We start from the raw sequence: 21,628 nt of genomic DNA, 5'->3' as shown, positions 1-21,628 counted from the left end.
AAACGAAACCTGCTATATTTTGTTCTACTCCTTATTAAAGCACCTTCACTTATATCTCTTCTTTCCCACCAGATAGTTTTGTTCCTGCTGTCAATGTGCGTTTTCTGCACGGTGGCATGTGGGATTTGGGAGTGGTTGGTGGGACGCTACTTCCAGGCGTACCTCCCGTGGGATACGCTCGTACCAGCCGAGCCAGCATCCGGCGCAGCCGTTATAGCGATATTAGTTTTCTTCTCGTATGCCATTGTAATGAATACCGTGGTGCCCATATCGCTATATGTCTCTGTTGAGGTATGTGAAATCATTATCTTGTGAAATCATGTGAAATATGTCTGTGTTAGTACTTTAAAAAATATATAATAAGTGGCAAACGTACAGGAGGCTCCTATGTAAAAGCCTTGCAAGAGCGTTGCCGGAATTTTACGAATTGGTACGCTCTTTTCTTGAAGTCCTCTAGGTCGAATTGGTTCGGAAATACTTCAGTGCATAGCTGGTTCCACATAGTGATCGTGCGCGGCAAAAACTGCCTTCCGAAACGCTCAGTTGTGGAACGACCAACGTTGATATTTAGATATAACATAATTTATATAGATTTTAAAGAATTATTCATCGTTATACGTTTTAAATAGTTTTTCTATATCATCCTATAAATATATTTTATTTCACTTAAATCGCATTGTGTCATGAAACTTATAGTTAAGGAAAAAATCTTGTTTTTCTTAATATTAAAATCAAAACTAAACTTATGTAATACAATCATAAAAACGTGATGAAATTATTCTTTAATAATGTTATTTCGACGGATGTGAGAGCTGGTTCTATCTTATTTGAATAACTGACCTTGGTCAATAAATTGCCAATAAAGTAGAACGTCTGTACGACCTTGATTCATACGAAAATGTTGGAGCAAGTTTTAGACGCGTCTTAATTTTCTGTATTTTAAATTTTTTGAATTGAGTCCGGTTTCGGCGAGGAACAATTATTTTTGCATAGAAAAGCTTAAATGCTTATGTTAGAAGCAATGTAATATACATATTTCTTATGGTTGAAGCCGTATTCTAATACGTATCTCAAAATATATTCTGGGAATTGAAATACTAGTAAATAATAGTAAGAGCTTAGACCAAGGTTTCCCAACGTGGGGCCCACGCCCCACAGGAGATCAATTCGACTTTTACTTACTGTGTTTCGAACAGTTTCGAGCGAACAGTTAAATTTTTTAATATTAAAAATTATGTATGTTACACAAGAAATTTAAAAAATGTCGGGTAACACAGACAGACAGTTATTTGAATTATCTTTAAGTTTATAGTTTTCGATTTTTATTACAAAAATGCTTTTGTCGGTCTGGAAATGTTTTCAGTAAAAATATATTCATGAGTTATAGTTGTTTAATAAGAATTTCTCATTTAACGTAAAATATTTTGCTTATGATTTAAAAAGTGTCATGGTTTCCTTGCTCTACTTTTTACTACTCTACTACTACTACGTTACTACTATAAACAACAAAGTAGGCATAATACAACTAGGCATAATACAAAACACCATCCATCACTTCGACGTCCGTCGTTCCACAACTGAGTGTTTTCTAAGGCAGTTTTTGCCACGCACCACCGCTATGAGGAACCAGCTGCCCGCTAAAGTATTTCCGAACCAATTCGACTTAGGGTCCTTCAAGAAAAGAGCGTACCAATTCTTAAAAGGCCGGCCGGCCGCAAGTGCGTTACTTGCGAAGTGTCCATAGGCGGCAGTTTCACATCAGGTGAGCCTCCTGCCCGTTTGCCTCCTATTACATAAAAAAACTATTATAAATGATACAATATAACCGAAATATTTTATAAGCTCAAGAACAGTATATTTATTTAATATGGATTTCAGGTAATAAGATTTGCGCAAAGCTTTCTAATTAATTGGGATGAGAAGATGTATTATGAAAAGACTGGGACTGCGGCGAAGGCGCGGACCACTACATTAAATGAAGAGCTCGGTAAGCGACTTTAAAAACAACATCTTCATAGTTGATAGTTGTAGACTTTTGAACTGCGGTGAAAATAGTAAATGTTCGAAACAGTTGATTAATAAAAAAACAGTAATAATTCTATTTTAAAATTAATTTACGGCAAAGACCCACTTTTTTAAGAAGACTAGTTTGAGTTTTACTAAAAAGTATATTTATTTTGCCAAAGTAATTAATCCCCTCACAGGAATGATTAATTGTGATTTGTTCGCGGAACTGTGTAAAGTAACGTGAGCTTTTGCGAAAATTGGGCCAAAGACTAATCCATTAAAGTTAATTATAAGTTTTACAATAATGACATTCTTATGGTTGAGGGGATTGGATAATATTAATTGTGTACCAACTCGTGAAAGAGGGGTGGAGTTGTGACTTTTAAAACCAATGACCGAACTTCCTTATTCGTAAAAATGGTTTATAGTTACTAAATTGTCTCTTTCTCTCGAGCCCTAATTATACTGTAAAGAGACGGGCGTAAAATGTTATACCGTGAATAAATTATTCTATTACCTATTTCTCAATGTATTAAGGCAGAGATATTTTTCAGACGTTAATCCTGATCGGAATCAAGAGTGATTACATGGCTTGCTTTTAATTTGAAGGTTCAATTATTGGCTTTGTTGCTTTTGTTTTAAAAACTTTATACGCCATTTTATGTTGTATAAAGTTGTAACTCTTAATGTTTGTTTGTTAAAATTAATGTAATACATATATAAATTGTTATTCTCATTAGTAGTATTTTATGAAGTCGACAACTCTTTTGTTTCAATACAATCGCCATTTGTTTCATGTAAAAATGTATTACTATATTATGTTTGTAATTATTAAAACAGGAAGATAGCTCGCGGTCAGACTAATATTATGGCCAGCTATATACTAGAATAGCATTTGTATGATTCTAATAATATTAAAATTTTGTTGGAAATGAAAGACCTAATTAGATTTTAGACTGAAGATTTCTATAATTTCATCAAAATATTGATTTGTGCGTTCGAAGTTTAGAACAGACAAATAACGATCTGAGGATTGAATCGGACACACATTAAATATACATATAACGTATGCATTCACGTACATATTAGGTTGTAAATAATTTTATAACGATTCAAACCTAATTAAGCTTTTTCTAAATCTTTTTCAGGTCAAATCCAATACATATTTTCGGATAAGACGGGTACGCTGACACAGAACATAATGACGTTCAATAAATGTTCCATAGCGGGTATTTGTTACGGCGACATTGTGGATGAGACCACGGGTGAAACCATTGAACTAACTGATGTAAGTACTAATGTTTTTATTTATTTATCTACTGCAAACATGATATGTTATAAACATGAATTATGTTTAGGTATTCAATTGTAATTAAAACTATTGGTATGATTAGGATGTAAAGCAAATTTCATCAAGTCATAATTAAGAATTATCTAGTCATATTCTAATATGTTTTATTTAAATATGTATTTATCGTGTTTGCAGCAGTCTTTGACGATTGCCATAAAGTTCACTACATAAGCATGTAGAGAAACGAAGCACCTTAGTTACCTTAGTTACGAGCAAAGTCGGCACGATTTTATCTTTATTTGCATGTTCGAGTCACTAGTGATTGGAATTTGAGTGATTTTGAAATTGTATTGTGCATATAGGTATTAGTGTGTATAACGTTACTTTGTGAAGATTTAGATTTATAGGATTTTTTGTAACACCCTGTTTATTGTTCTACAATGTGTGATTTGTCCATTCATCATTTGACAGGACCAGCATGGTTTTATACAAACTCTATGATACATCGATTCACGCTCACTGCACAACACGTATACATATGTATCGCAATTTTAAGTTACACAACATTTAGAATTTTTATTCCTATTTACATATTTCCATTTTTTTGTATATTTTGGTAAAATAATGTAAGAGATAGATAATACAATTTTTGTTAAGAATCGTTATAAATACGTAATAGTTTATAGAGTACTTGTGTCGCTCATGGATATTCGAAATAATCACAGGCGATGCTCTGATTAATGAAACAGGGCTTCGTTGCCCCAAATAACACGAGAGCATTTGGAAATTCGGGCGTGTGTAATGTTGGTGTGGTTTAGCGTCGCAGTGGGGCGGGTGGCGCGGCCTTGGGAACAGTGCGCGCTCGTCTCTTGGACCTTGAAGTCGAGGAGGGCCGCAGTACGCCCGCTGCGAGCACGCCCGCACATCGCAACGCGCACGTACGCACTTAGTATATGCACCTTCAGGCAGGCTTTGTTGCTTTCGATTGACACAACATTTAGTGTTTAGTAATTGTACAAGAGTTTGAACGTAATTGCAGCCTAATTAATTGGCTTTCTACTTTACAAAACAGTAGGTAACGAAGTAGGTATTCGTGTGAATATAAAACGTTTTACGTTGTGGAAATCGAAAGCAGTATAGACGGTTAAATGTATAAGGCAGTAGGTTAGTACTAATGATGTAACCAAACAGCTTTTTTTCAGGGTTCTTTTTTACTAGAGATAACACTTGAACATTTCTTTACAAAATGTAGACTTAGGCACTTCTTTCTATGAAAACAATAAACACTAACATTATTTAATACAATAACACTAACTTTATACATATATCATGCTCATTACCGTGTGGCTTTGTATATTGTGTTGTATTGTGCGCATGCTTTGCTTATCGTTGATTGGAATGATCCATTATGACGTGTTTATTTCTCTATTGTATTTATTTTACTTTCTATTATGTACAGCACAAATTTTTTATGGCTTCGATTTCATGTTATTTAGCTTCCACGTTCCTTCCAAGTTTATATTTGACTATTCTGCATGAAGTATTTGTTTACATGTTTATTGTTTACGAATTTAGATGCATTGATTAGAATTTAGAGTTCCAGTTTTGCTTATGTATCTTACAAGAAGTATGTAACAAATTTTTATATTATATAAAATGAAAATATGTCCACAGAGCACAGAACCCTTAGACTTCTCGGACAATCCGGAGTACGAGCCGGAGTTCAAATTCTTCGACTCGAAACTATTGAAAGCCGTAAAGCAGGGCGATACCAATGTTTATGATTTTTTTCGTCTCCTTGCGTTATGTCACACCGTAATGCCGGAACAAAAGAATGGACGCCTCGAATACCAAGTAAGATATGTTTATATTCTAGAAATAATATAAAAATTTATTTAGTCTCAAGTCATAAATGGTTGATCTCTTTAGTGAATATTCAATATAATTCTTGTCAACCATACTTTATTAAAAATAGGGGAGAAAGTTTGTCTCTCCCCATTCTTCTCTATTGAATTGCATTTTCCCTTAAAACCCGTTTCTTTTCAGGCGCAGTCACCGGACGAATCCGCGTTAGTTTCAGCTGCGAGGAACTTCGGGTTTGTGTTCAGAGAACGATCGCCTAATACTATTACTATAGAAGTTATGGGTAAAACAGAGGTGAGAAAAAGTCATTTATATATATATATATATATTTTATTTACATACATATTGCAGACATGGCAACCGTGCAACGGTGTAATACTAGCACGTTATAATGGCTATATATTTAATTAAAGATAACATAATAGTTGCTAAAGTATGTATTTTCTGGAAATAGTGTGAAATATTGGTTTTTATTGTTTCAGGTGTACGAGTTGTTGTGTATATTAGATTTTAATAATGTAAGGAAGAGAATGTCAGTGATATTGAAAAAAGATGGTGAAATTAGGTTATATACTAAAGGTGCTGATAATGTAATCTATGAGAGGTTAAAACATAATTGCCTGGAAGAGGTAAAGGCTAAAACACAAGAGCATTTAAATGTAAGTACATAGTTTTTATTTACAAGATAAGATATAAATCTTACTGTATATATAAATATACAGTTTAAATTTAAACTAGGATTTGTCACATTCTGTCGTAAATCACATGAACTTGTCTTTTTTTAAATATATATATATTTTTATTTTTTAATATCTCTAGCGCGAATTTATTGGAATTTTCCTCAGTATTCATATTTATCGATATACTGTCAATTTTCGAATACATTTCCCATGATATACATGTGAAAAAATTATGATTGACCATGAAACAGATACAGATAATCTAAGGGTTGTATCGCCATGAGTTTTTAATCTACGTATACGTACAGAAATTTGCGGGCGAAGGTCTCCGTACATTAGCACTCGCGTGGCGGCCCCTCGAAGAACGGGGCTTCGCGGAGTGGAAGAGACGGCATCAGGCCGCAGCCTTGGCCTTGAGGGATCGGGATGAACGTCTTGACGCCATTTATGAGGAGATCGAGACTGATTTGATGCTTATGGGTAAGCTTTAATCATAAATTAAAGTAGGTGAACTCTAAAGTTACGTCTATGGTACAAACATAAAAACAGAGGTTTAAGGAAAACCAAACTATAAAAAAATACATTAAAGGAATAATAAAACAAAAACGAATGTTATTCATAACTAACAATGTTATAATAAAAGAAAACTAATTTTCAGGCGTCACAGCTATAGAAGACAAATTACAAGATGGCGTGCCGGAGACAATAGCAAACTTGAGCATGGCTGGAATGAAATTATGGGTGTTAACGGGTGACAAACAAGGTATGAAATTGGTTTAAAATGTAAATCAATTGTGCATATAATGATTTTGTGTGTTATGCAATTTTATATATAATTTAGTTATTAAATTACAAATCCAATTAATTAAAATAAAAATTATATTTTTACAGAAACAGCAATAAACATCGGATATTCATGTCAGTTATTGACAGATGACATGGCAGAAGTGTTTGTGATTGACGGATCTTCGCACGATGACGTTGATCGACAATTGGCCAAGTGCAGGGATTCGATACGAGTCGTCAACACGTTTTTGCCGCATGGTAAGTGCAATTACGCCGGGTTTTATAAATATTTAAAATAAAGTGATATTAAGAGTAAATTGAAAAGAGTGTTAAGGAGTAAAATAACTTGTAAATAATCATTGATTCATAAAAAAATAAAATTCCTACAAAAAGCCCTCTGCAACTATGAGGTTCATTATCTAGGTAATTATCGTTTGTTAGTTATTTAATTTTTTATTTACTGTATATTTAAAAATTACAGTAAATTTATGACATGTTTGTGTGTACCTCTTCGACTAATATTTTGGAATATTTTAATAAAAGCGATTTGTTTTTAATTATATAATTATTAGGTAAAGATTTATTAATAAGTTTTCTAAATGCTGAAAAAGTAAAGGTCACTTATTTCATTTATTTACTTTAAAATTTAACCGGCTTAATCAGAAAGACTCCAATTACACAATGTTACCATATATACTGGTCTGTCTCTTCATAAACGTAATAGCGGACAGAGACAAAAGAGTATACTAGAGTACTGGTGTTATTGAGTTTTTATGAATAAATGCCCAATAGAATTCTAATTATCTTATCGCTTAATCTTAATGCAACTAACAACAGTAATGATTCCTTCGTATATGTGTTCTATCTTAATAAAAAATAACGTTACAGGCAGCACAGATCCAAAGAGTGAAACCCAAAACGGTGGTGGCAGCGTATCCCGGCCGTCTCCTGGTCGTGCGGCCAACGTGAAGCTGAATGCTCCAGCCGTCTCCGTCGTCACATTTAGGTGGGAAACTAACTCTCTAGCACACAGGTAGACACCCAACACGTTTAGCTCACACGCTAGTCCTTGTCGCGCACTTGTCGAGTACACCAATATAGAAACACCGAGGATTAACAAACCTATTCTAACGTCTTTGGTTGCGTTTACATTTAAAAGTCGCGTATAATTTTATGTAATTTGTTTATATGCCTTAGAAGTATATTAGCACGTACGTACGATATACTCACGAATACGTACGCACACGTTTACAATGCATGAAATCGTGCATTTAAAAAAGGCGGGACATATATTGCTTTATATATGTTACGGTTTTTCTATGGTTAATTAGAAATATCCATATTATAGAAAGAGTCTTTGACTTTCTATAATGTGGATATTTCTAAGTCTAAACTTCTTTCGCCAGTTTTTGAATTATACAGATTTTACCTAATTGGCTATACATATAGTTTACAATTAAACAATGAGCAGACATTTTAAAACATGTTTCATGTTACGTAACGGCTCATATATATAAATAAAACAAGTTCAAGCTGAAAATTATATGATGTTCATACTACGTAGCATCATGTTATTGTAACGTCGACTCTTTTTCGAGAGAACCGTCGATATTTTTATCTTACAAGTTCTATTTTCATTCACAATTTATTAACATAGAATAAATAGGTATATTAAAATGTTAATGCTGCTTGGTGTGCTTTTTTTTTGTTGCTAATTGAAATTTGTTCTTTTGACGTATTTTTTCAATACATATAACACAACACTAGCACCACTTTTTATCTCTTTAAACTTTACTACATTAATTCATAAATTTGTATACAAACAAATAGTAACCAGTCATGAGTCAAAACTTAGTGGTCCGTATTGCAAATTATCTGTCAAGTTTATGTCAAACGTCACAAAGAAAAAATTCCTTAACAGACTTAAAACGTGATTTATGTTTGGATCGGGGTTTCCCGGGAGCATATCAAAATCTCCTTAAATGTTACAATGTATTACACTGGGTTTCATACTGTGTGTGTGTTGGATTAGTTTTTTTGACCAGGTGATATATTGATCTTGCTGATTTAATTTGTAATATCACAATTCCTTTATAATTAACTTAAAATTTTGTAAAAATTACTAAAATTGTTTATAGAATAGTCTGCACAAAATACACGTCTAAACAACGAGCCGATTAATTGATTAAAGTTGATTTCAACATAAATATGTATACGTGTTAATATAAATCGGGTATTAGTAAATAAAAGAAAAATATTAATAAAAAAATTAAATAACACTTATTTCAGCAACGAGTACGCGTCCGGAGTCGGTCCGTACAGTGCAGATACGCACGAGCACAACAATGATGACTCAAATGGATTCGCGATCGTTATTAACGGGCATTCCCTCGTACACTGTTTACATCCCAAGTTGGAAGAGAAGTATGTATTGTTTATTGATTTTAAATTTTGATTTCAAAATATTATAGTGAGTAAGCTGCAAGATAGTAAAAGCATTATTTCTTATTTTCATTTCATAGGAAGATTATTTGCTTCAAATTTAAGCAAAGAAATAAAAAGGTTTTTTTTAAACATTTTTAATAAATTCATTTTAAATTGATCAATTAATTAGTTTTTTTTTTCACTACAATGACCGATATAATATTCTATTTAAATTTGGAAAGCAGAAGTGAGCTTTGAATGTTCGGGTCAAAGTTGCTTTGCAACTTCCTCATAAAAAAGTAGTTTATTTCATTGTTTTAACAAAAATACTGTTTCTATTATCATCATAGCGTTTACACAATTTGACAGAAAGAGATGAGTATTATTTATGATTAATAAAATATAATAATTTTTAAACGATTAATTTATTGAAATATCTCTCGAGGTTTCTGGACGTAGTGCTTCAATGTCGGTCGGTGATCTGTTGTCGAGTGACGCCTCTGCAGAAGGCGATGGTCGTGGAACTCATCAAGAAGAGCAGAAGAGCTGTCACATTGGCCATAGGCGACGGCGCAAATGATGTATCCATGATCAAAGGTATGTTTTTACTTTACAATGAGTCAATAGTGGCAATTACTCGGGCTCTTCTGCGTCTGTAGAATGATTATTTGTAATGATAGTGTAGGCCTTCTGTTGGTACCCTGGAACAATTATTGTTTCGCTCAGAATCGATCCTTGAAACTCCCGGGCCCTCGACTACAGTGAACGCGATAAATTTATTGGTTAATATGTGAATATAGCACGTCTGAGTGTGTAACACACACATAGACAATTAAGAATATATGATAAATAATGTTTGATTTGTAATAAATTTTCAGCGGCCCACATAGGCGTAGGCATATCGGGGCAGGAAGGAATGCAAGCAGTGCTAGCGTCAGACTACTCCATAGCGCAGTTCCGTTTCCTCCAACGGCTCTTGTTGGTCCACGGAAGATGGTCTTATTACCGAATGTGCAAGTTTCTACGGTATTTCTTCTACAAAAACTTTGCGTTTACCGTCTGTCATTTTTGGTTCGCGTTCTTTTGTGGATTCAGTGCACAGGTGAGTTTTTAAAAAGCCTTTACCTCTAATTGTGTATATGTGACGCTTGTCAGATTTTCTGGAAAATTATGAATGACCTGTCCAGCTATCCAGTAAGCTTTATAGTTCCCGAGAATCGATATAGGAAAATTATATATGCATTTTTAAAGTGTACATATTTATTGTTACTAAGTGTAACTAAAAATGTGTGCGTGTACTAGTGTATACACGTAAGAAGTGAAACTTCTTTATTGTCTGATTTTTCGAAAAATTATCTACTTTATGTAACTTTACAGAATTTGCGTTTAAGTTGGATTTAGGAGATCAATTTTTCGAAAAATTAGGTCATAAAGAAGTTTCACTTCTTACATGTATACACTAGTATACGCAGACATTTTTTTGTCTAATGTTTTAATTAAACTGTTAACTGTTTTTATGTTCGTGTGGCTGCAAGGATACTAATAAAGAAATAATATAATTTCAGACGGTGTTCGACGAAATGTTCATATCAGTATACAATTTGTTCTACACGTCACTTCCGGTGTTGGCGTTGGGCGTTTTCGAGCAGGACGTGTCTGACGTGACCTCTCTCCAATTCCCAAAGCTGTACGCTCCGGGACACACGAGTGAACTGTTCAACAAGACCGAGTTTATCAAATCCACTTTGCACGGCTGTTTCACTTCGCTCGTGCTGTTTCTTATACCGTATGGTGAGTGTTGTATTTGTGAATAGGTTTTAGTACAAAAGTAGTACAAGTACTTAGTATTACACAAATATTATATAATTAGAAATCATTTTTGTTTGGAACGAACCTAGAATAATCGAATAATATTTTATCTGGACAGATCGCGTTTCTTGTGTTTTGGGTGGTTGACAATATTTGTTTGTTTTAAGACTTGTTCAAAATAATATGTTTGAAAATGTTAAGTATCCATATAAAAAAAATTATATACTTAGTACCTATTTATTTACTAAAATACACCACATCATATAACATTTTCTACAGTAAAAGTTGTCAACAATATATCTTATGTAAAATATATAACAATTACGGTGATCATAAAATTTACAAAAACTAAAAAAAATATCGCTTCTAAAATGGAGGATTAGGAAATTTAATTACATATTTTAAGTTTTTACTTAGTTACCTATTTAAAATACTCATTCGCCTAATACGGATTAGGTATCTGATAGGAGTGCTATCAACGCTTTTTTTATTAATCAGCTTACCGAATATATCGATATTAGTACTGATAATCCTGTCTTATTAGTTGCTGGTTCTGTGGTTTTCATTATTCATCATAATACACAGATTGCGTATAATGGAACAACTCTCGATTACCGACTGTCTATGTCCGTTTTTAACCTTGGTATCGCGGAGGAGAATATCGTGAGGAAACGGCATGCCTTAGACCGTATTGTGTCAGACACAATAGGCTGATAACCTTGCCTTTTATAATTAGTCCCAGACCCAAAAGATAGTGCAGGTTCTTTTTATATGTAACCAATAAAAGTTCGAGTAATTAAAATTGTGGTTTTTTTTAAATATTTTTAATTGAGCCCAATGTGGGGTCCAATAGATACATCCCTCGGAATTATTTTATATTATTTTTATATTTTAAACAGCTCTTTACCGGGTCCTAATATGAAGTATTAGGTTCTACGATTTCGAATTTCTTTCAGGTACTTACAAAGACGGCTTGGCTCCTGATGGCAAAATTCTATCAGATCATATGCTCCTGGGAAGTGTTGTGGCCACAATATTAATTATTGACAATACTACACAAGTGAGTTTCTTCAAACTTTATTGTTCACTAATTGTTAATTATTAGTTAAAAATAGATAGATACTAGAAGTGTATTTCGTAACAAGCTATACAAAAATATAAAATTCAAAGTATTATTTCTTTATTAAAATACAAGAATATATGATATTACAAATGTTACACATAGAGAGGGAAAACACATAAAATAATGATACAAATATATGAAAATAGAATAAACTAACTTGACTATAAAATTATTCATGTCACAAGAGAAAAGATTTGGTTTTTAATTGTGTATTCCCTAAGCAAGAAGCGCATTAGTAGTTTAAAAAACTTTACTTGACAAGAGATGAATAATGCAAGTCCTGACTCCTCTTATATCCTTTTTCTAAATTTGATATAATACAGATTCATTAGTATTTCGAATATTTTTTTGTGTTCCAGATAGCTTTAGACACGACGTATTGGACGATGTTCAACCACGTGACGATTTGGGGGTCACTGGTGTCCTATTTTGTCCTCGACTACTTCTACAACTACGTGATAAGAGGCCCGTACGTAGGGTCTCTCACGGTCGCTCTCACTCAGGCCACTTTCTGGTTCACGGCTGTACTTACTGTGAGTATGATTGATTGATCTTAAATGAATAAATAGGAGCCTTCCTATTAACATTTTGTCATTATGGCTGTTATCCTGTTTATCAAGGATAAATATCATTGCTTATATTTCTAGTATTGTATTACTTTATAAAAAAAACTGAATAAAAAATCTATTGTTCTAATTACATATGTAGTAATTGTAATATTTCTAATTGTTTGAGTTAATGTGCAGTACTCGAGTAATTAAAAGAAAATATTAAGTTCTTATAATTCTTCGCAGATGATGATCCTTATGGTACCGGTGGTGTCATGGCGCCTGGCGTGGTCCCGCCGCCGGCCCACTCTGGCCGAGCGCCTCCGAGCACGGACCCGCTGGCGCCGCTCGGCCGCCGCCCCCGCACCTCGCACGCCCTCCGCTCGCCGCGCTCGCCGCTCCGTCCGCTCGGGCTACGCCTTCGCCCACCAGGAGGGCTTCGGCCGGCTTATCACTTCCGGCAAGATCATGCGCCGCATCCCACACGCGGACGCGGCCCTCTCGGCGCTGGCCTCCCTCCCGGGCAAGTTCCACGCCCGGCCTCCGAGTCCGGCCCCCTCGCCCTCTTCGCCCGACTCGCCCCAAACGCCCCCGTCACCCCGTGCGCCCAAGCAGGACCTCGACTCGGTGGACTTATGAGAGGCCCCCGGCCGGCCTTCGATCTCCCCTCCGTAGCCGTCGCGAGCGATGTTTGTAAATAGACCGAGTTACAAACCGTAATTTTTTTAATAGACGGCATAATGTCGTCGAAACTCGTATTGTGATAATGTTAATAGTTAATGCGTATATTATTGCCTATAAATTATATTTGTTGATCGAGAGTATATATTGATAGATATTTATCGTACGTACTAAGATTACTCTTTTATATCGAAAGGTAGTTCTCCCGTTTCCTCGACCGTAGTTCCGTCGACAGTCGACTTCGAATAAATTCGAATTTTCATTTCCATACGTTATTGTTTTTCATTATGATTAGGCCCACTCGCTAAGTCCATCGGTTAGGTTTTTAGTTGAATCACTCCACTGAGCTTGAAAGTTTTGTATGCTTTTAATTATGATTATTGTCGTCTGTGTCTGGATCTTAGTAAAATGTGCATTTAAAATATCATCAATGTAGTGTGTAGTTAAGGTAGGAACACATGAAGAGCGGTTGGGATGTGTGTGCGTATAGTGCTACGAGAAACTATTGAAATAAAACGTCAGTATTTAAAAACACAATTTAAATGATGTGATATTGACATTTTTTATTGCATTTTTGCGTCTTTGTTATGAACATTCAAGGTCATGTGTCATTTTAACTACACGCATATATGATCGATATTTGCTTTGGTATCAATCTTTTTAATAAAAGTTACTCTCCTAAGATGTATTTTTATTTTTCATTACGTTTTGTCTACTATTAAAACTTGTTGTCTATGTGCAATCATGCATATAGACATCCTGATTGTTTTTACATTGGAATACTCTGCCACATTTTAATTGATCAAGAGTTATAAATATTTATAACCTACTTAAACCCTCAATTTTCTGCAACTCTATGATAGGGATGAATATCCTGATCCAAATCAAATTTTATCTTACCAGGATTATATGGTTCCTGGGTCATTAAGGTGCTTTAAATAATAGAGGATTTTAGTTTTACTTTATATTAACCGCTCGCGTATAACAGCAGAAAATAAGCGAAATTATGAAATGTTAATTGCTACGTAATGAATGAATGCAATGTAAAAGTCGACGAGAGTGCCTACGTCTGGCTATACTCTCGGTGCGTAAATAACTCCCATGATTAAGTTAATTACTATGAAACTAATGAATGCAATATAACAGTTGAGAGAGCCTGCGTCTGGCTATACTCTCGGGGCGCAACTCCGACGACTTAGGGAATCGCCAGGCTTATAAAACTAAGAAATCCTGAGTAAGCAAAATGTACATTGTCTTGTGAGCCTTGGCTCGTACAAGGATAATATATTATCTTAACCTCACTACCCTGCCTCATCTGGTGTTAAGTGATACCCGCCGCCCGTGACACTCTCAATGCCAGAGGACTGGCAAGTGCGTTCCTGGCCTTTTAAGAATTAGCACGCTCTTTTCTTGAAGGACCCTAAGTCGTATTGGTTTGGATGTACTTAAGTGGGCAGCTGGTTCCACATAGTGATGGTTCGGTTTCGTATTCTGCCGCGACGTCCGATAATGAAACTTAGCTGCCTAAACCTACAACCTAGACTAGTTGCCAAAAAAGGACAGTTTGCAAGTACTCTTCAGAAAAAAGAGTATTGACTATTAATTGATATACTCACAAAATTATAAGGTAAGTTAATACAAAATTTTTGAAAAAAGTAGAAATCCTTTGGAACAAGGTCGAGTGAGTACGGTAGGTGACTTTTTTATCTTTCCGATTTCACGCCAGTGTTTCAATGTTGTTTTGAAATTAACTTGCCACACTAACTAAAGCCCTCATGCTCAGTGGTATATGGAGTTGGATTCAATGAATGAATGGACCGTGATTTTGCAAGCAATGTTAGGCCCGCGTCATTAATGTTTCGTCTTGTTTAGAGTAACCTACTCTCATTCCCTAGCCTGTTGATTATGACTGTTAGCTTTTAAAAAATCATGAAGCTGCGTCAAGATGCCTTAACATATAGTGAATGTAGAAAGTCGAAAAGTATATTTATACGAAAATTACAGTTCGTGTCGACAGTACCGCTAATTCGGTAATTCAAAGGCGATCAATTTTATTTACAATATCTTAAGTTTCTAAGAAAACTTGAAACAAACCACAATTAATTTCAACATTCAACAATATTTTAATATATTATTTCATTGAAATATTTAGTACCTTTCATAAGATTTTATAGGTTTTTTACCACACTGGCAAATTTTAAAATTAAATTGCTGTTCTAATCGAAATTACATATTTCGTGTATGTACAAATCTTTTCGGTAGCAATGCGGATAGACCCCCTGAATAATTGTCAATCCACTTACTTACTGTCATATTGATTATTGACGTGAAGTGGACTACAATTAACACATTATTATAAAGTATAAACCAGACAAAATAAATTCTATGATTTATGAAGTTTGTGGACAATATTATTGAAAATAAGAACTAACCTCTAAAGTAGGAATATAAATTATGAACACGCTAACTACAAGCATTTTAATGTGAGGGATTACATTTCATTAGTTAATAATAATATTGGTTTCCATTATTGAGTGTGTGAACGTGTATGAAACACTTACATTACTATTACAGTGAATTGAGTCTTGACGTGCCATCCGCTTGGCGACCAAAATGACTGATTATTATAGAATTGTGCCGTGGTTTAGTACTAAAGAGTGGCTAGAAGTTTACAATAGTTTGTATTCTACAACGTCCGATAATGATTTTCCTAATGCCCTAAAATGGTTATTGATTTGGAAAGCAAGATGTCCCTCTTTGCCATCTGGAATAGAATCCACACTTTCCTTATTGGATGTATATGTTCAAGATACGAATGCCGTGGACAAAACAGACGACCAATTAATACGTTTAGCTTATTCATCTGCAATTATGAGATTTGTTAACCACATGTTTGACTCGGATGCTGCTAAAGGAAAAAGTTTATATCGTATAGCTGAAACTAGAGGAGTTCCAGATTGGATAGTAGATTTACGACATGATACTGCACACAGTAATAATTTGCCTTCCCTGGAGTTATTAAGAGAAGCCACTTCAATCTGTCTGCAATGGCTTCATAATAATTATTGGCTATTACACAAAGAAATATTACAGGATTATGTTGTAAATAAAAATCAAATGTTGACACCTGTTTTAGAAGAAAATGTTTCCACGTTAATTAGTGTATGGACTATGTTAAGCTTTTTAGTTCATACTAACTCTGAAGTTAAAAGTCTTGCAAATATTCCTCTAGATTTGCAAAAGTCATTATTTAATGATATTCAGGATTTATTTGGAAATGCGATAAATCTGTCTAACCTGAAAATGCCTGTGCGTACTCTCATTTCACAATTAGACACATTTTCTGGAAAGATGATAAATAACATAAATAAGGATAACTTCATAAAACTTCTTGTAGATGAAGAATCATTAGTTCTATCAACTAAAGTATATAAAGCTATGAGTACTAAAAAGAAAGGGCTTGATGCTGTCTATGTGAAATGTTTTGAAGTCTTCTTACAATTCTTAACCTCTCATGATTTATTAGAAGATTTCACTTTAGAAGTTATAAGGACTACTGAAAGATTTAAAACAAACAGGTCACAATCTAAACTAGCTGCAAAATGGGTTTCGCAAATATTAAAGTCCCTGAGGAATACACAAATGTTTTTAGAACAGGCTGCCAAGTAAGATACAGCCCTTAATATACTTTTAAAAAAGTGACTTCCAACAGTATTTAGATTAGATTTTCATAAATTGTAAAATATAGCTCTTGGTGTAATTAATTAAAATTAATATTGTTTTTTTTCAGAAAAAAATTGGATGTTCAAAATAAGACCAAAAAGGAATTGCTGTCACTATTTCATCACTGGTTTCCTAATTCAAAATCCTGCCCATTGTTTCTAGATCTCAAGAAACCTGTCCCATTAAGTTTTACTGATATTAATATCATTCAGCCTATCATAACGAATTACAATCCCAATTTGACATTGTTTATTTCTGATCTGTTACACTTAGTAAGGCCTAAACTACCAAATCCTATTAAAAACAGAATATGTAAATTGGCTTTGTTGATAGCATCCCCTCAGGGATTTCATGCTAAATCAGACAAAATATATACACAAGAAGATTTTAATGTCCAATTGGAAGATATGAAATTAGATAATTTAGCATCAAACAATGTGGATGCCATCATACTAGATACAAGTGATCATGGAGTAGAATGTAAAGAATATAGTATTTGGAAAAAGGCATCTGGAAATCATGCATGGTCTACATGTCCTATAGGTCTGTTACCTTGGCAAATGGAAGAAAATGTATCTAATGAAATGGATATAGATTAATAAATAACTAACATTCACAGCAATTGTTTATTTTTCAATTTTTGTAGTATGTATATAGTATGTTTTGGTTACATTTATTATAATATTGACACATAACAAGAGGCTTAAAATAACTTGGGTATCATACATAACCATAATACAAGAAGTTATTAAAATGCTAAAACTTTACAGATGTTTAAGAACAAAATACATGTGTGGTCTAATGACGTTTCGACAATTAAAATTTGTAAATGGCAATATCAAATTAATATCATTTAAAAAAATCTATTATTAGCTTTAGATACAGTTAGTGTATTATAAAAATTTTAGGCACCAGAATGCAATAAAAATTATATTGAAACTGTTAAGTAAAATGATTTTCTAAAGAAACTACTAGCATTTAATCTACATCTATAACTGGCTAAGTAATACCTAACTACATATTTACAGTTTATCTACACACTTCTAAAGTGATAACAGATACACAAAGCTAAGATTTTTCTATAGTGTAGGGGTAGATGCATTATCATGTTATTGAAATACTAGTATTTAAACCTGTTATTATTCACCTTCATCGACTTCATTCGACACAATTTTATAACTTTTTCACAAAGACAAATATTTAACATTGAGAGGTTATATGGAATTCTAAAATAAAACTATAGCTAATTTGTTAAAATTCAGCTTAACAAGACAAGAAAAGATCTGAAATTACAAATTTTTACATAATTGTTAACCAACATACTCAATAAAATTTCTTGCCAAGGCATTTTCAATTACTATATAAGATAGAATCATCTTAAAAATTAATAATGGAAACAAACAGCACTGAAATCAGTAATTTTAAAGGCACAGAAATAATAATTACACAACCTTCATAATATTTAACCATTTTCACTAACAATATTAAAAATTGCACTTGAAGCGACCCACCAATATGTATTTTGTATGATTAAAATAATCACTATTAATTAAAATTAAGAACACCTGTGAGATTCATTTGCAAAAAGTAATTACAAATAATACTAATAATAATATTGAGCTGTAACCTAATGCTACAGTAAGATTTCACAGAGATATTCGTTGTAAGTAAAAACTAGAAACTACATTATAAATGGATTATATTTGTGACTTAACAATAACATCAATAGCTTATTAATAGACAGTCTTTTAGATTATGAAATTGAATAAATTACAGCAGTCCCAATGACTTGTCTTCAGAAAAGACCATTTTTAGAATTATAAGCGGGGCATTTGCCAGTATGCTAGATAATCGAAAACTGGTCAATAAAATGCACAATTTGGCTACAAATTGCATTTTAACATCCCTACACTTCTATTAAAATAGGATATTATACATGCGAGTACATAACAGTGTAAGACAAACACGAAACTTGAACGATCTAATATAAGAGCACTAACATATAAATCACATTTAGACCAGATTTACATATTATTTACAAAGAGAAAATATATCATAAAATATTACATTAGTGCAAAGGATAAAACACGTCAGTATAGGAAAATAAGAATTCTTATACAAATTTTCTGGGATATATTTCTACATTCTAAATTCAGATTTTACACTAAGCCTCAAATAAGCTCTTCGCTACTTAAGTACCGAAATAGTTTTGTAATAATTTGTTTTATATTTGTAAATGCGATGGCTTATGTACTTTAGGGTACTGTCTGGCACCAAATAAATACAAAATTATATGATGAAATTAAAAATTCGTTAATGTTTAAAAACTTAAATATGAAACCTAAATCTAGACAGAAAATCGGTTAATTTTAGTCAATACTAGAACGAATAAAGAGGCTAAAAGTAACAGTTATACGACTGATAAAATGCGATCAAACAGCCCATTGGCCACATTACATACATACAAGATCCATATCTTAAGACAACAAATACATTTTTCGCTGATAACCTTTACGATTTAATATAATATCGTATATGGTTGTGAGAATCTTAATAGGTGCCACGAGCGTTCTTGCCTCTACGCTTGTACACGTATACGTTCCAACATGTATACGTATGCAAGTTACCCACTCTTACGAGCGTTGCGATATTTAGACCATAATAGGATCATCAGATGACAGTTGTCTATGTAATAATCGCTGCGACCGTAAAGATGACGCCCCAGTACTAAGATCATCAGTACTACCAAACTCACCATCTTGTTCTGTAGTGGATAGCATATCATCGTCCGATGTTGTTCTGCGAAATTCAAATAAAATAACCGATTGGAGTACACTTAAAAGCTTATTGATTTTTTAACTTAAATGGCACAGAGATATTTGGAACTGAACGGATATAAGAATATGATGTAGTACAGTATCAATGTATTAGATTTTTCGAAAATACTTAACCGCCGTACGAAAAGTAAACCATTAAAGTCACCTGTTTTAAATTCGGGTCTTGAATTTTGTATCTGTATTGATTAATTTCTTAGACATCAAATTATAACTAGTTAATTTACTATACAAGATGTATTGAGCAAAACAATGCAGTTAAAAAAGCTTACCTATATATAAGCGCGGGCAAGTTAGTTGTGAGCGTGGCCTTTTCCTTTTCCATCTCATGAATGTGTCCCTCCAGAATTTGCTCTTCGGGTCGCGGAGCTTCGCTTCGAGCGCGGATGTGCGTGAGCCTATCTGTGGCTGTAGCACATGCCTTATCCAGCGTCTCTATATCGGCGAGGGTACCGCGTGTCTGTAATAATATTATTTAAAAAAATGAATAACGAAATAATATGAATGAATAATTAAAATCATCAATATCAAATGAAAGAAACAGCATTTACTAAAGATTTTCCGGATTCTTACACATACATCACAAATATAATAATTGTCTTAGACAAATATCTATTTCATTTTAAAAAAGCTGTATTTGAAAATAGTCTTGAAATTTTTCAGAAATTTTATCAAATATCTGCAATCTTGTATGTAAATGGATTCCGAGGTTTTCCTAATAATTTCTGTATCTAATTGATTTTAATAAGGTACTTTCAGTTTTTTTCTTGGACTGATTATTTTAAAAGATACTGTTATTACATAATACAAATACTGACATTGCTCATCTTGTCGAAAAGTATTGCTTCGAGACAGGCCGTCTGACGCGCGATGTCGTGAAGCGAGTCCTGCGCGGGTTGTATCTTGTGCGTACGCAGTATGCACGGCGCGAACACTATAGCGAGCGCGTTCGCTCCCATTCTAAAAGTAATTAAAATATTATTAAAAATAGTATTTTCATATATTTTTAGTTTTATTAAATTAAAATTATTTCAAAAATCCTTAGAAAATCTTAAACTTTTATATTATAATATGTACGTTTTTTGTATTTAATGAAAGAATATGATTAATCAAATAATAATGAAATTAGTGGTTACCTATTATGTTCTTCTCTGAGGGCGACTCTTGCGAGATGAAATATTAATCTCTCCACGACATCGTAGTTGATTTTTGGTAGTTTCTTTAGGAGTGTGAATATACTTGATACTCGTTCCTGCAAAATAACGTATTAATTGTTGAACCCGTCTCTTTGGATTAATTCTAAAAATTAATCTGAACGATTCATCAAGACAATTTGTTAAAAAGTAATCTGGGTTAAATATTTTTGAAAATAATCCACTTCATATGTTACCAAACAATGGGTTTAATGTTATTTATACAAATATTTTAATAAATAATAATTTAAGACTAACTTATCAATTTAATTATAGAGTCCAGTAGTGCACAAAAATCTATCTTTTTAAGAAAAGTCATACTTATGTTATTCCTTTAAAATCATAATTATTTAATTTAAATTACAGAATTTTAAACAATACGTTTTGCATACCTGGGGATCAGACATCTGTGCGGCAAGTATAAGATCGTCATAAAGGTCGAAAGTCAGCAACGGTTCCGGTAGCTCCCGGAAGAAGCTCTTAAGTACGGAAGCGCGTACGTGAACTGCGTACGCGTCTAAACGTTCTACGCTCTCTTCGGGTTGTTCGTCTAAAAGACGTCGAAGTTCGCGGACCTGAAATAAATTTACATACATATAAGGGTTTTATAAAATAAATTATATCATCTTTTAATTTGGATTTCTTTCTAAGAAGCCTGTCCATGTT

At 33.4% G+C, this 21,628-nt stretch overlaps 3 protein-coding genes across 12 annotated transcripts in view; 2 read left to right on the top strand and 1 right to left on the bottom strand.

Annotated features, from left to right (window-relative positions):
• The window catches only part of LOC123706651 (probable phospholipid-transporting ATPase IM), a 53,415-nt gene extending 39,521 nt beyond the window's left edge, over positions 1-13,894 (top strand). For 3 of the 5 annotated variants that reach the window (XM_045655928.1, XM_045655929.1, XM_045655925.1), the window contains 18 exons: positions 73-291; positions 1,879-1,987; positions 3,156-3,295; positions 4,117-4,236; positions 4,973-5,152; positions 5,345-5,455; positions 5,644-5,820; positions 6,150-6,321; positions 6,500-6,604; positions 6,733-6,885; positions 7,516-7,660; positions 8,917-9,051; positions 9,497-9,648; positions 9,930-10,153; positions 10,617-10,842; positions 11,817-11,920; positions 12,343-12,516; positions 12,778-13,894. In XM_045655928.1, the coding sequence (XP_045511884.1) occupies positions 73-291; positions 1,879-1,987; positions 3,156-3,295; positions 4,117-4,236; positions 4,973-5,152; positions 5,345-5,455; positions 5,644-5,820; positions 6,150-6,321; positions 6,500-6,604; positions 6,733-6,885; positions 7,516-7,660; positions 8,917-9,051; positions 9,497-9,648; positions 9,930-10,153; positions 10,617-10,842; positions 11,817-11,920; positions 12,343-12,516; positions 12,778-13,170 (3,039 nt within the window). In that variant the 3' untranslated portion in view covers positions 13,171-13,894. The remainder of the gene's footprint in view (positions 1-72; positions 292-1,878; positions 1,988-3,155; positions 3,296-4,116; positions 4,237-4,972; positions 5,153-5,344; positions 5,456-5,643; positions 5,821-6,149; positions 6,322-6,499; positions 6,605-6,732; positions 6,886-7,515; positions 7,661-8,916; positions 9,052-9,496; positions 9,649-9,929; positions 10,154-10,616; positions 10,843-11,816; positions 11,921-12,342; positions 12,517-12,777) is intronic. The other 2 variants (XM_045655926.1, XM_045655927.1) reach the window with 2 other exon arrangements.
• Positions 13,895-15,593: 1,699 nt separating this feature from the next.
• On the top strand, positions 15,594-17,553 carry LOC123707594. The gene is made up of 2 exons (XM_045657775.1): positions 15,594-16,877; positions 17,003-17,553. Exons 1-2 carry the CDS (start codon positions 15,826-15,828, stop codon positions 17,532-17,534), a joined length of 1,584 nt encoding a protein of 527 aa, XP_045513731.1. The 5' UTR covers positions 15,594-15,825; the 3' UTR covers positions 17,535-17,553.
• A 10-nt stretch (positions 17,554-17,563) lies between these two features.
• The window catches only part of LOC123707593 (unconventional myosin-IXa-like), a 33,273-nt gene continuing 29,208 nt past the window's right edge, over positions 17,564-21,628 (bottom strand). For 4 of the 6 annotated variants that reach the window (XM_045657769.1, XM_045657772.1, XM_045657770.1 and 1 more), the window contains 5 exons: positions 21,355-21,537; positions 20,906-21,021; positions 20,588-20,729; positions 20,042-20,229; positions 17,564-19,734 (listed from right to left, as the gene is read on the bottom strand). In XM_045657769.1, the coding sequence (XP_045513725.1) occupies positions 19,587-19,734; positions 20,042-20,229; positions 20,588-20,729; positions 20,906-21,021; positions 21,355-21,537 (777 nt within the window). In that variant the 3' untranslated portion in view covers positions 17,564-19,586. The remainder of the gene's footprint in view (positions 19,735-20,041; positions 20,230-20,587; positions 20,730-20,905; positions 21,022-21,354; positions 21,538-21,628) is intronic. The other 2 variants (XM_045657773.1, XM_045657774.1) reach the window with 1 other exon arrangement.

Source organism: Pieris brassicae, chromosome 3 (assembly GCF_905147105.1).
Source record: "Pieris brassicae chromosome 3, ilPieBrab1.1, whole genome shotgun sequence".
Classification (NCBI taxonomy): domain Eukaryota; kingdom Metazoa; phylum Arthropoda; class Insecta; order Lepidoptera; family Pieridae; genus Pieris; species Pieris brassicae.
This window is presented reverse-complemented; position numbering and strand designations above follow the sequence as displayed.